The sequence below is a fragment of the Mauremys mutica genome, chromosome 1 (assembly GCF_020497125.1).
Source record: "Mauremys mutica isolate MM-2020 ecotype Southern chromosome 1, ASM2049712v1, whole genome shotgun sequence".
NCBI classification, from domain to species: domain Eukaryota; kingdom Metazoa; phylum Chordata; order Testudines; family Geoemydidae; genus Mauremys; species Mauremys mutica.
The window spans coordinates 354,315,820-354,330,900 of record NC_059072.1 but is presented as its reverse complement, the minus strand read 5'-3'; the positions used below and the strand labels follow the sequence as shown (position 1 = coordinate 354,330,900).

General features: G+C 46.5%; 1 protein-coding gene across 4 annotated transcripts in view; it reads right to left on the bottom strand.

Moving 5' to 3' along the window:
• Window positions 1–1,323: 1,323 nt before the first annotated feature.
• Window positions 1,324–15,081, bottom strand: part of CHRDL2 (chordin like 2) — a 65,105-nt gene continuing 51,347 nt past the window's right edge. For 3 of the 4 annotated variants that reach the window (XM_045022520.1, XM_045022518.1, XM_045022519.1), the window contains exons 9-11: window positions 14,029–14,211; window positions 8,028–8,120; window positions 1,324–1,459 (exon numbers count right to left, since the gene is read on the bottom strand). In XM_045022520.1, coding sequence (XP_044878455.1) covers window positions 1,380–1,459; window positions 8,028–8,120; window positions 14,029–14,211 — 356 coding nt within the window. In that variant the 3' untranslated portion in view covers window positions 1,324–1,379. The remainder of the gene's footprint in view (window positions 1,460–8,027; window positions 8,121–14,028; window positions 14,212–15,081) is intronic. The other variant, XR_006580759.1, reaches the window with a different exon arrangement.

Sequence of the window (15,081 nt, the reverse complement as noted above, 5' to 3'; positions counted from 1 at the left end):
TACAGTTCATAAAACCAGACCAAAGCACTAGGCCCGTTGCAATTCTCAATGGGGAGAGTGAAAAAACATGAGCACAGAACAAACATAGGGGGTTGGAAACTCACACCTTGGGCCAAATTCAACCCTGGGGTAACTCTGTCGAAGGTGGTGCGGTTACAGTAGGGATGAATTGGGCCCTTCGCTATCATGGGACTTTCTAAGCAGTGTAATGAATGGTTTTTAATCTTTAGAACCTGGAGCTGTACATCACCGTATGGCCTCGAAAAGTAAATGTATGTGACCTGCAAAGAGAAAAAATAATCTGTTGGGTCTGCATTTCTTTCTTTATGGTGCACAAAGGAGGCCCAGCCATTTCCACCCTTAGTGTTTTCCAGAAAAAATGTGCTCCTTTTCCACCTTAGAAATATCAAGAATATCAAACCTTGTCGTCTCTATTTTGTCGCTGGAGGTCGCCTTCGAGGACGAGAGAACTGGAGTGGGAGCTTCTTTGTCTTTGACAGAGGGTGAAGGATGTTCGAATCCTTCACAAGGAGGGTTTTTCCCCCTTCCTCTTTGTCTGGAGTTTGAGTTAAATAGGCGGTAAGTAAATCAAAGGAGATATAAAGCTCTGTAAACAGTTGAACTAAAAATCCTCTTCCCTATCTGCCGTCCCTATGTAGGACCCTGATTCAGCCAGGAACCGAAGCATGTCACCTAACTTTAAGAACATGAATAGTTCCACTGAAGGATGTGGGACTACTCACAGGATTAACGTTTGTACTTGAACTCCTGGCTGAATTAGGTCAGTCTGCAAAGAGGCTACGTCCCTGGGAGATTTGCCATGATCAGATTATAACATCACTAGTTCTCCAGTCCTCCAAGGAGTCGTCCGGCTAAAATAGATTCAAGCGCTGATATTTCTAAAGTAATATCGTTTGTATTTTAAATGCTTTGTACATCACAATGATGCTTACAAAGGAAACAATGATGATTTTCTCTCTTTGCAGGTCTCCTTTAAGATGATAACAGTAGAAGGAACAAGACTCCTGTACTGGTTCACTGGTAGCCCATGGTACTGGCTAGCGATACAAAACAGCTGGGAACCAGAGCCCATAGTTTCTCTCTTCACAGCGCATCCCTCCTGTCTTCTCCTCCGCACCCCAGAAATCGTGGACAAGCAGGAGACGAGGGGTTGGCTCCCCCAACCCATCTCTGGGAACATTCCAAAGGGTGTCACGTCCGTGGTTGTCGCCGTGTTTCAGACTCAGATCTGTTGTCGTCGCTGGTTTGATTGCTTGAGTTTTTAGTTTACGTCCGTCTTTTTTTTCCTTTTATTGCTGTGCGAGTTTATTTAATAATGCAACTTTTTCATATCTCTATATATTTGTTTTGGGTGTTTTTTACAAGTTCTTTGTTTCTTTTTCTGGACTCTCTGTCATTTTAAGCCCTGAGGTTTGGGCTCTGAAGTTGTTCCAGTGACCTAGATGAGAAGAGAAGATAGATGGATATTCACTACAGATGAGTCTCCGACACTTGCCCTATTGGGAATGTAATACTAATAAATTATTATTATTTGTATTATCATGGCACCAGGATCCTAGTCATGGACCAGGACCCCATGCGCTAGGGGCTGTACAAATCCAGAACAAAAAGAGAGTATTATCTTATACTTACAATCTAAGTATAAGACAAGAGACAGATGGGGGAGTACAATGAATAGGGCCCTACCAAATTCACACCCATGAAAAACACATCACGGACCGTGAAATCTCATCTCTTCCCTGTGAAATCTGGTCTTTTCTGTGCTTTAACTCTGTACTATACAGATTTCATGGGGGAGACCAGAGTTTCTCAAACTGTGGGTCCTGACCCAAAAGGGAGTTGCAGGGGGGTCACAGGATTTATTTTAGGGGGATCGTGGTATTGCCACCCTTACTCCCGCACCGCCTTCAGAGCTGGGTGGCTGGTGGCAGCTGGTGGCCGGAAAGCGGTGGCTGTTGGCCAGAAGCCCAGCTCTGAAGGCAGCACCCCGCCAGCAGCAGTGCAGAAGTAAGGGTGGCAATACCATACCATGCACCCTTATTTCTGCGCTGCTGCCTTCAGAGCTGGGCAGCCGGAGAATGGATGCTGCTGACTGAGGGCCCAGCTCTGAAGGCAGCAGCACAGAAGTAAGGGTGGCAATACCATACCATGCCAGCCTTACTTCTGTGGTGCTGCTGGTGGCAGCTCTGCCTTCAGAGCTGGGCTCCCGGCCAGCAGCAGCCACTCTCCAGCTGCCCAGCTCTGACGGCAGCGCCGCCGCCAGCAGCAGCGCAGAAGTAAGGGTAGCAGTACCGCAACCCCCCCTACAATAATCTTGCGACCCCCCCCCCAACTTCTTTTTGGGTCAGGACCCCTACAATTACAACACTGTGAAATTTCAGATTTAAATAGCTGAAATCACGACATTGATTATTTTTAAAATCCTATGATCATGAAATTGACCGAAATGGATTGCGAATTTGGTAGGGCCCTAACAATGAGACCATTAATATTGCACCTCCCATCCTCAAAGATCCTAAAGGAGAGGATTTTGCAAAGGATAGATTATAGAAGAATGGTTTCTTCCACTGACGAGTGAAATTCTATGGCCTGTTTTGCGCAGGAGGTCGGATTAGGGTGATCAGAGTGATCCCTGCTGGCCCTAAAATTGATGAAGTTATGGACGTGATCCTGCAGTCTGTGCTCAGGCACACACACACACACCCCAGACTTCAATGGGAGTGGGTCTGAGTAAAGACAAATATCTCCATGGATCACATCACCTCTGAAACTCAGCCATCCACAGGGCAGAGGGCAGCATTCAGAAACCTCTGATGGGAGAAAGGTGGCTAAGGAAGACCAGAGCTAAACTCCTAATCTGTGCCCTGAGGCCTTTACAATCCATGCTTCACAGAGGATGTTTACGTCTGTAAGATCTCACCAGGAAGACCTGCCAATAGGGAACTTACATTATCATTAGTTTTTATTTATTCGCAGTAATGTAGTGCCCCATCAACCCTGACTCCATCTTGGGATTCCACAGAGCATGGGGATTTCAAACGCGAGGGGGAGATCCTGAAACCATCCCCTCTGGGGTGATTTTAGGGACTTTCCACATCAGTTTTCCATTATGATTTTCAGTTGGAACCGTTATTACCTTTTTCTTCCTGCTAAACAGTTTTCAACCTGTATAGCGATGGAGGCTATGCATGATTGACAGGGAAATAAGGCTGCTGTGCAAAGACTCCTCCCACTCTGGGCCCCCTAAATCCCAGCTGTCTAGAATCAAGCCTATATAGCAAGCTGCTGCCCAGAAATACACTCACAGTATGAAACAATCACATCAGCCCTGACACCCATCCTCCAGTGGCTCCTCAGTCATTCCAATTTAAAACCTTCCACAGAGTTACTCTAACCTATTCAGTGATTCTTCAGAGGAAGGGCAGATTTGAGGCAATGTGGCCCTAGGGCACTGCTGTGGGACTCAGAAGATTTGAATGCTGTTCTTGGCTCTGCCACTGATTTGCTGTGTGACCTTGGTCAAGTCAATTCACATGTCAGTGCCTCTTTCTCCTCTCCCTCTTAGTTCTGGCTTGTCTACCTGGACTATAAAATCTTAGGGGCAGGGACTTACTATGTGAGTATACCATGCTTAGCATAATGGAGCCATAATCTCAATGGGGGCCTCTATGCACTACTATAATACAACTACTCAAAATAGCGTGTGGATGTCAGGAGATGTGGTTTCAATCTCTGCCCAAGATTTCCTGTGTAATCTCTGGCAAATCACCCAGCCTACAAAATTTCTCAATCTGTGAAATGAGGATTAAATAATCCTCATCTATCTCTGAAAAATATTGGGCAGTTTAATTAGTTAGGGCCAGATCCTCAGCTGGGGAAGGCAGTTTACACCAGCTCAAGATCTGGCCCTTACCTTCGTACAGCACTTTCAATATGGTAAGTGATATAAGCGTTAAGTATTATTGGAACTAATCATTTGTATTGTGTGGGTTTTGGAAGGACTGCACTTATTTTTGTGTTCATGGAGCATCCAAGAAAGTATCACAATTTTCTCAAATGTATTCATTATTAAAACCAATTCAACACATTTTGGGGGTGAAGTTTGTTAACTCTCCAGCTCATCATTGGAAATCTGAAATTCACATTCTGTTACCTCGTTGTGATTGGTCACAAACCACAACCTTGTTGTGATTGGTCGTAAGCCCCATGTGATGGAGTTTTTTCCTGGCCTCTTATTGGCTAAATGTAATTCCTTTTCTCCTAGATTTCTGGATTACAAATTTAAAATTCCTTTTCTGCTAACACTCTTGCTAGTAAAACCTTGCCATACGACTGTACAAAGGGCTGGGAAGGACCTTAGATTAAAAATTCAAGTGGAAAATATTTTGTAGTATTTGCCTAGTTCTTATTGTCATTACACTCATACAGAGTGTCGCTGAGTCAGAGAGAAAGGATGGCCCAGTGGGTAGGACAGTAGCCTGGTATCCAAGAGCACTGGGTTCAACTTCCAGTACTGCCATACACTTTAGGTATAACCTAGGGTGAGTCACTTAGGGGAGGTCTACACTACCCACCGGGGATTGGCGGGTAACAATTGATCTATCAGGGATTGATTTATCGTGTCTAGTCTAGACACGATAAATCGATCCCCGAGCATTCTCCCGTTGACTTTGGTACTCCACTGCCACGAGAGGCGCAAGCAGAGTCAACGGGGGAGTGGAATCAGGCAACTCAGTGCCGTGAAGACGCCGTAGTAAGTCGACCTAAATACGTTGACTTCAGCTACGCTATTCTTGTAGCTGAAGTTGCATATCTTAGGTCGATTCCCCCCGCTCCAGTGTATAGAATCATAGATTATTAAGGTTGGAAGGGACCTCAGGAGATCATCTAGTCCAACCCCCTGCTCAAAGCAGGGCCAATCCCCAAATGGCCCCCCTCAAGGACTGAACTCACAACCCTGGGTTTAGCAGGCCAATGCTCAAACCACTGAGCTATCCCTCCCCCCTCTCCCTGTAGACCAGGGCTTAGTCTCTGTGTGCCTCGCTTCTTCATCTGTAAAATGGGGATAATAAAACATTGCTACCTCAGGAGTGTGCTAAGGGAATAAATACAATACAAATTGTGAGGTGCTCAGAGTCTATGGTAAAGGAGCCATATATATATTTCAGATGGCTAGGACACACACTGTAACAAATAAGTGCTGTGGTATATTAGTTCAGATTTATTTTACTGTGAAATATCACAATAATCATTGTACACCCATCTGAAAATCAGCCGCGGAAGATGTCGGGGAGGCTGTCTTTTGTATTGCTAGTAAGTTTCTGATTCCAATGTTCTATACAGTACTTTGAAACCTTCCTTATCCTCCCACTAGCTGATCTCAGCCCCTTTAATCCCAGGAAGGATTGTGTATCCCTAATACTGTCATATCCAGGAGGAATATTTTCTAGCTGAATTAGTCTCCTGTCACTGGGCAATTGTTGGCCAAGGCTTTCCTAGAAATCTCGCTAACTGTAATTGATGATTTCACAACTTTGCTATTTTTTCACACCACAGTCCCTTTCAGAGCAGCACACTTGTGAAATCGCAGAGGGCAGGGTGTTTAGGTCATCGGAAGCTTCATCGGGGAAAAACAGGATCACAATGACATGGTGTTAATCCTTGCGTGGGCGAAATAAGGATGAACAAAAGGAATTTTTAACAGTTATTTTAGGCATTTCTGCCTTGGACATTTTGCAGCCCAATTAATTTTTGTTCTTGAAATCTCTGCTGTGCATGACTTTAAACAATGGCGCGCTGTGCATGACTCAGGAATGTGAGTGCTCACAAAAGGTGCCAGCCTATTTAAATCCAGAGATCGTGAGCACAGCAAACCAGATCAACAAAAGGGCCTGTCTCCTCAGGTGACCCAGGATAACATAACCCAGTATTTAAGTGTGCACAGGAGACAAAGAATGAAAATCAGGGACAGGCGCAAGGGTCAAGATTTAAAACGAGGTCTCCCGACAGCACCACTGCTCTGCAATGGAGTTCATGGAGTGGGTTGACGCTGCCTAGAGGAACTCTACCTGGATGCATGAAATGACCAGGATGGGAAACAGGGACTGATGGCCTCAGAGACTAACGTCCTCTAGTTATCCACCAGACAGATGGCAAGTAATCCCACACAACCCTGCTTCAAAGCCCTCTGAACTCAATGAGCCATTCCATTTACTTAATGGGCTTTGGATAAGGCCTGATATACACTTCATCTCTCTCCTAGCTGGACCCTCTCTAGGTGGAGCAGGAATCTCCACCTGCACTGTCCATTCAGTCTCTGACCCTTTTGGTGACAAAAGTGCCCATCGGTGCTAATTGTAACAGAAGGATTTGTGAGGTGGAAATTAGGATATTTGGAAAAGATTTCAAGTATCAGAGAGGTAGCCGTGTTAGTCTGGATCTGTAAAAGCAGCAAAGAGCCCTGTGGCACCTTGTAGACTAACAGACGTATTGGAGCATGAGCTTTCGTGGGTGAATACCCACTTCGTCCGATGCATGTCGACGAAATGGGTGTTCACCCACGAAAGCTCATGCTCCAATACATCTGTTAGTCTATAAGGTGCCACAGGACTCTTTGCTGCTGGAAAAGATTTCTAACTCTAAGGGTAGTTAAGCTCTGGAATAGGCTTGCAAGGGAGGTTGTGGAATCCCCATCACTGGAGGTTTTTAAGAACAGGTTGGTGTGACAGGGTGCCGGGCATGAAGTGCTTAATCAGCCCCCTGACACGCCAGCCCTAATCAAGGGGAATGGATCGGGGCTGGATGAATAGCCCTGCCTGCTTGGCAACTAGAAACACCTGCCAGCCTAAGTAGCCATGGGCTATAAAGGCTGGGAGGGCGGGGAGGGGTGGGGAGATACAGAGAATGGCCAGAGGCTGAGGGGGACTGGTGGCTCTGGTCTGCTGCTTGTGAAGCCTGGCTGTAAAATCCTGTATATAGATAGTAAGGTGGTGGTGGTGGGAAATAGCCCCTTGGTTTGTGGCAGGACCTAGTAAACCTAGACAGTCCCTGACAGCTATTGGTCCAACTGTAGCGAGGCACAGCTGGGCCCCTCTAGCTTCTGCCCCTGCTGCCCTCACAAACCAGTCAGGGATGCCTCAGGCTGAGGCAATCACCAGTGGGGCACCGGAACGGGGGGACCCAGGGGCCATGGCCCCACCACTTTTTACCGGTCGTAAGGGCGAGCGATAAGGGGAGGGAGCAGAGAGGAGAAATCAGGGGGCGGGGTCTTGGGGGAGGGTGGGGTCTCAGGGGGGATGGGGGGCACAGTTTGGGTGCCTGTGGCCCCCCCACTTTTAGGAAGCTTCCTCCACTCCTGGCTGGTCTTGTGTCCCTTCCAGCCCTACATTTCTATTACTCTCTGACATGGCTCCACTGAGCTGAGACCCTCACTTTCCTGTTACACAGGCTGCTGAACAGCTATCAGATGATCAGTCTTGGCCTAGACCAAGCAGTGAATGACTATGCAGCTCAAGCCCTCTGTCAGCATGTGGCCTGGTGGTGCCAGGTTATTACAACATTTACACACTTCCAGGAACATTAAGGAGGATTTCAATATTTCGGGGAGTGTTTTGTCAAAGCCATTGCGTCACTTTTTCCGGTAATGCCAGATGGATTAGATATAAAAATCAAACAGTTTTACGGACTTTGGAGAGATGTAACCTTTGGGTTGTGTAATCATGTGTCCACTTGAAGGCACTTGGCTGGCCTTTCAAATATTATTATAAAGTGAAAATGTGACTGGTAACAAAGCAGACTGTGCACATGTTTAAAGACACCTAGTCTGTGCCCCTTGTTAAATGTGGACAAGCCAGTTTGCTCACACTGTATTTCATTTCTCCCCATTTGCTCAGTGGGGTAAAAAAGATCTTTACGGGATGACTGATGAGTCCAGAACACATATCGGTAGAACCCAGGCTACTATTGCCAGGAGATTACAGAAGTAAAGATTTGCTTTTTATTTGTACCTTCATTTGTTCTGGTGATCAGCCTAAAGTTCTGTGCTTCTGAGTTGAACTCCTGTTTCCTGATCTTCTTGATCTGTATCAAATGAAATATTCCTGGGGACAGAGATGATTGGCATGAAAATTTTGCAGCCAGTTATAGCTTACAGATCAGCTCCATTTTAAAACAGAACAACCCCACCACCACCACCAACAAAAACCCTTCTCTTTAGCTAGCTGATTAGAAAGGTAAAAACATAGGAACAGTGGAAGCACCAGACTGGATCAGACCTGTGGGCCATCTAATAAGAACACAAGAGCCACCATACAGGGTCAGATCATGGCCCATCTTGCTCAGTATCCTGTCTCCAACAGTGGCCTTTACCAGAGCATCAAGGGGAGTGTACAGAACAGAGCAATTATGGAGAGATCCGCCGCCGTCTTCTACCCCTGACTTCTGGTAGTCAGAGGTTTAGGGTCACCGCAACCATGGGCTTGCACCCCTGACCATCTTCTCCCCAAGAACTTATCCAGTTCTTTTTTGAACCCAGGTATACTTCTGGCCTTCACAGCAACCCATGGCAATGAGTTCCACCGGTTAGTTGTGCGTTGTATGAAAAAGTACTTCCTCTTGTTTGTATTAAACCTGCAGCCTATTAATTTCATCAAGTGGTCGCTAGTCTTTGTATAGTGGGAAAAAGTAAATAAACCTTCCCTATTCGCTTTCTCCACACCATTTGTGGTTGTATAAACCTTTATCAGACCCCACCTTAGTCATCTCTTGTCTAAGCTGAACACCCCTAATCTTTTTAGTTTCTCCTCGTATGGAAGCCATTCCGTACTCTTGATCATCTTTCTTGCCCTTCTCTGAACTTTTTCCAGTTCCACTAAATCCTTTTTGAGATGGGGCAACCGGAACTGCAGGAGTGTTCAAGATGTGGGCGCACCATGGGTTCATATCGTGGCATTAGGGTATTTTCTGTCTTATTATCTATCCCTTTCCCAGTAGCTCCTACCGTTCTGTGAGCCTTTCTGACTGCTGCTGTGCACTGAACAGAAGTTTTTAGAGAACTATCTCCGGTGACTCCAAGATCTCTTTCTGGGGTGGTAACAGCTGGTTTAGAACCCCGGGGAGGGCAAGTGGGGCAATTTGCCCCAGGCCCTGGGCCCCACAGGGGCCTCGCGAGCCCTGGCCGAGAATCCCTTCCCTGGCTAGAGGCGCCTTTTTCATTTTTACTCACCCGGCAGCAGTCCGGGTCTTCGGTGGCACTTCGGTGGCAGGCCCTTTGCTCACTCCGGGTCTTCGGCGGCACTTCAGCGGCGGGTCCTGCAGTGCTGCCGAAGACGCGAAGCAAGTGAAGGACCCGCCGCTGCCACCACCAAAGACTCGGAGCACTGCTGAGTGAGTACAAGCGCCCCAGCGGGTGGCGCCTTTTTATATGTCCTCTCCCCCGCTTTGCCCCAGACCCCCTGACTCCTCTGGGCGGCCCTGCTCGTTGTATACGTATAGTGGGCGTTATTTGTTCCAATGTGCCTAACTCTGCACGTATCAACATTGCCTTTCATCTGCCACTTTGTTGCCCAGTCGCCGGGTTTGGAGAGATCCCTCTGTAACTCCTCGCATCCCATTATCTCCTCCATTATCCTGTCTCCAAGAGTCGCAACACCAGATACTTCAGAGGAAGGTACAAAAAAAACTTGCGTTGAGTTATCATGATTTCAAAATATCTCTGTAATAATAGGAATAACTAATAACAGTAGCGCTTGGAGACCCCAGCCAAGGCCAAGCAAGGCCCCACTGCGCTGCACAGCACCTAGCACCTGATCTCAGCTGTGGCCTCTAGCTGCTACCATAGCACAGACAATAACAACAGGGCTCTGTCTCTCTCATTGCCCTCCTGACAAACACCTCCAGCCTCATCTCTGCACCCCTCCTTTCAGACCCCCTCTTTCCCGTGTCCATGGAACTGGCTGATGCTGATTCATATTTCGTTTTTCTAGGCATTCAGCAGCCAACTTTTTTTTTAATCCCCCAGTTTAGAAATGCAGCTTGACTAGGAAATATAAAAATATTTCTATATAGATTTATGCTTCTTTTGTGCCAGAGTCAGAATGCGAGCGGGGGCGTTTGAGTCAATTGTTTAATTCAGGAAAAGCAGAACACGTATTTAGCAATGGAAATGACCTTTAAGATGGATTAGGTATTATAACGTTCCTATTAAGTAGTGAAGTGCTGACAAATGGGCCAGGTATGCCTGGAACATCCTTCCTCACCCTCTCACTTAGCCTCTGTCCTGCCAAGGGCAGCCTCTGTGTCCACGGGTTTGGGATGTGAGAGGAAGTGTCGGCTAGTGGTTGAAGCAGAGGACTCAAAGGCATGACTAGAGCTGAGTGAATCATTTTGGATTTTTCGATTTTGTGGCCTAATTGAAAAACCGAAGAAAAGATCAGTTAATTTCAAACCCAAATTGAGTTGTTTTTTTCAGTTCTTCTCAATGAAATAAAAAACCTGAAAACATTTCCTTCAGGTCGAACAAAACATTTTAAAAATGTCATTTCAGATCAATGTTTCGGACATTTCCAAAATTCTTGTTTTCCATTTTTTTCAGTCGAAGCTACTTGCCGAATTTGACCTAAATTCACAAATAGTTTCAGCGCCCAGAGAAATGCATTTTCTGGTGAGTTTACTATTAGCCAAAAAAAAAAAAGTCACCCGGCCTTAGTCCTGACTCTTGGGCTCCATTTCTGGCTCTGGCTCTGGCTCTGAGCTGATCTGTGCCTTTGGGCAGCCTCAGTGCACTCTCTGTATAAAATGGGTATAATACCTCCCTCACCTGAGTGCTTAGAGGCTTAATTAATGACTTAATGAAGTATGGTCCAGTGACTAGGGTGCTCGCCTGGGCTGTGGGACACCCGTGTTTGATTCCTCTTCTGACACAAACATCTCATATGACCCTGGGCAAATCACCTAGCCACTCTGGGCCTCAGTTCCCCATCTGTAGTATGGAGATAACAGCCCTGCCCTACCTCACAGGGGTGGTGTGAGGAGAAATACGTTGGGAGTTTGAAGACGCTTGGCTTCTTTGGTGATGGGAGCCATGTAAGTACCTTAGTTAGATAACTAGAAAACATTGAACTTTCTTAGCTATAAAAGGTCAGAGTAGATTATGGATCACACTGGAGCATCCATTTCAACAGGACCCACGGGGGTTTCACAGAGAAGAAGTCTTCTGTGTGAGGGGCTAAGAGGATCCAGCAGGGTTAGCAGATAGGTGGAGAGAGACAGACGGCCTGTCCTCTTAAGGAGCACAGCTTCCTGAGGGGATCCTTGCTTTTCTCCTTCATTCACCTTTCCTAATGGGCAAAGGGCCCTCTGCTCTCCTGAGGACAGCAACAGTCCTAGCCATGTGAGAAAACCGTGTGCGCGTGTGTGTGTGTGTGAACTGACACTGCCCTGAGCGTGTGTCTATCGAGAGTGCTGCACAGTCCCGACAGCAGCATGCATGTGTGTGTGTGAGAGAGAGAATGTCAGCTGACACCGGCCTGGCCAACAAGGTACATGTGTCTGTGTCTCTGAGACACTGAGAATTGCTACTTTTCACAGAATCATAGATTTTAAAGCCAAAACGTACCATTTTGATCAGCTAATCTGGCCTGCATAAAGGCCAGAGAACCTCACCCAGTAATTCCGGGGGGTGGGGAGGGGAGAGAGAGAGAGAAAATCTGCTAAACTGCTCCCTAAAACAGTCTTATCAACAGCCAGAATAAACAGAGAGGGGGACAGAACACACCAGTATGTGCGCTCCACCCTGTGCCGTGAGGACGGGGCTCAGCTCATCTAGCTGCTCCCCAGGAGTCCCACTAGGGAGGGACAACAATGGCAGCCGGGGCCTAAGGGAAGGACGGATCGTTTTTACCATGCAAGTTCCACCCCCCGGCTCCTGCAACAGTCTCCTCAAAGCCCACTTCTTCCTGCTCTCTGCCCCCAGCTCTAAGCATAGAAACCGAACGTAAAAATCAATGCCAGTGCTTTATAACGCCTTAGGAAATAACAGCACTCGCCTGCTTCACAATGGTGTTGCCATGCTTACTAAATTAACATGTTAGGCCTAGGTGTACTTCATCCTGCCTCAGCACGGGGGGGCTGGGCTAGATGACCTCTGGATTTCTCTTCCAGCCGGACATTTCTATGATTCTATATTTACAAAGTGCTTTGAGATCCTCAGATGAAACACACGAAGAGTGTCCTCTTGCACCCTCTGAAATCAATGGCAAAGTTTGCACTGATTTCCACAGGCCCAAAATCAGGCCCTATACTATTATAATTGAGGTGATGTGTAGACACAGACTGTACCAACGCAGGAATAAATAATACTGCTTAGGGGTGAGAAATACGATAGGTCACACACAATAGCGAGGTGGCTGAACTCCAGTGGTCTGCTCCCAGCCTCCCTGCACCCACAAATCTTCTTCTGTTACTCAAGTGAAATACAGCGTAGTGGTGGAATCCATACGTGCCTGAGCTCACACAGTCTCCCAGCAGTAACACTCTATGCTGCCAAGCAAAAGAGCCGAGCTGCACTCTTGGATGAGGGCTTTCCCTGTCTTGGCTGGCAGAGCTGCAAGCTCCCTGGAGGCATTAAGCATTTGGCGTTAGTAGGTGGGAGGACCACACCATGCACTGTTTTGGTAATGACGCCTGCCAACCAATGATGAGCAGCCAGTGTCTGCTCATGAACTTGGCCCGATATCCTGAGTCAATGTCTCAGACTGTGACAATCCTTCAGTGCCTGTCAATCTCAGCATCCATGGCTGGAGACAGAGACAGACCTAGGAGGGATGGGTACTCCCGTGGAGGAGCTCAGATACCATGGTGATGGGTGTCCTTATTAAAACCTAGATCAGTACAGCCTTCATATTATATTATATATTATAGAGGTCACCTGAGAAAGAAGAACCTGGCCAATGAAAGAAAGAAGGTGTTTATGGGTATGGATAGAATATGAGCTTAGTGAACCATACGGAACAACTGAAATGGAGATCTTCTGGTATAATAATACCCTTCATTTTCAAGCTCCCAGAGCCTTCTAGCCCGCTCCAGTTTATTATGGGTGATCCACAGAGCAATCATCTACTAAATCAAGAATCTGAATTACAATGGGCAGTGGATAGTGGCTAACGGGTCCAGCGGGCCAGATCCTCAGCTGGTGTAAATAGGAACATAGAATGTTAGTCTGTTAGTCTTTAAGGTGCCACCAGACTCCTTGTTGTTTTTGAGGATGTAGGACTGGAAAGGACCTTCTATTGTAAATTGATGTAGATCATTTGAAGTCAGTGGAGTGACGCTGACTTACACCAGCTGAGGAAACTGCACGGTACTGTACTATATGTATAGTGTTTCATTTGAGGTCTCCTCTCATTTTACTGCTTATTAGCTATACTTCAACCTCAAAAACTGAGAGTTTTGGGTCAGATCAGTATTCAAAAGTTTGGATCCAAATCCATCGAGTCTGGAGAATTTGACATGTTGTGTGATGTTGATTTCCAGTGTGTTTGCTGCTTCCTGTTGAGTCAGTCTGCAAGTCCTGAGAAGAGCTTTATTGCAGTAGTGCAATGTTTGCTCTTTCAGTTTGGGGTGGAAGATGGAGAGGACACAGCTCAGGCAAAAATGAAAAGGAATGAATGGAACTGTTTTGAATGTCAGAAAGAGTTCACCTTGGGTTTGGTGTGAATTCAAGGGCAATGGCTGAAGGAGGGTCAGATTTTATCCAGACTGGTTTACTCAACTACTGTGCATCAGGTCTGTGTTACAATGGGGTTACCAGACACATCTACCTCCAACCAATGCTAACCATGGAGATGTCTCCAAATCAGCAGACAGAGGTTATCTAGGTAGGAGCACTGCAGAAAGAAGCCAAAAACATGATTGTCCTGCCAAAGCTGGAGAGGAGACTAAACAGGTATGGCCAATGACCCTTCAAATAACCTTTAAAAATCCTTTGCTGGTTTCATTCACCAGATTCACCTTTTACCGGTTTCCAGCTGTAAATTTCCACCTCTTCAGAAGAGTCTTTCTCGATTGCAATTTTCCTCAGGTCTTCCTTTGGGCTCTCAGAGCCGGGTGGCACAAACATGTAGACCAATACCCTGTTCAGATTCTTGGCACATCGGGGGGTATTTATTTCATCGGTGGGCTTGACTTTGGCATCTAGGCACAAACAAAGTCAGCATTAGTTGTTTCGCAGCTATGTAGTCAATAAGAGTGGCACAAAGACTGGAGACCAGGCCTTTTATTTACGACTCAGAGCAAGTCCACACTGCAATCAGAGGTGTGATTACAGCTCAGGTAGACATACCTGAGCTGGCTTTGATCTAGTTAGCATGCATACCAATAGCAGTGAAGACGCAACACCACAGGCTTCAGTGTGGGCGGTTCAAGCCCACCTAGAACCCTGAGCATGTCCTCACATTCTTAGTCCATGCCAGGATCTGTGCCTGTGTCTTCACGGCTAATTTTAGCCATGCAAGCTAGAGCAAAGCCAGCATGGGTATGCCTACCCAAGCTCCAATCACACCTCTGACTGTAGTATAATAGAGTCTGAAGGCACTGTCTGAAAATAAGGAGCACCGGATATTATGATGAGTTTTAAAAGGAGACCATTTAGTTCTCTGTAAGTAGATGGAGACCATAACCATATTGCTATTGAATGCTGAGATAGTGACGTACCCTAGCGTTAGCAATGGGGAAGGTAGATTTTTTTTAAGTTCTCTGTTATTTGCCATGTGGATTGTTAAAAAACATTATTTTTCCAACTCACAGCCTCTGTGTTGTACACAGAAAGTGACAGGGATCAGATAGCAGCAAACTGAAAACCTTCCCAAAACAAAACCGGGCAAAATTCTCATCTCAGATCCTGTCAGTGGATCGCAACATGATTTGCTCTCCCTACCCAGGAGGGCCTCTTAGGGTATATCTAGGGAAGGGGGGTGGGACTTCAGAGCCCGAGCTGCAACTTCCAAGCCCTGTCTACACAGCCTGTCTACACCGCTAGCACAAGCCCCACTAGCCCAAGTCTGT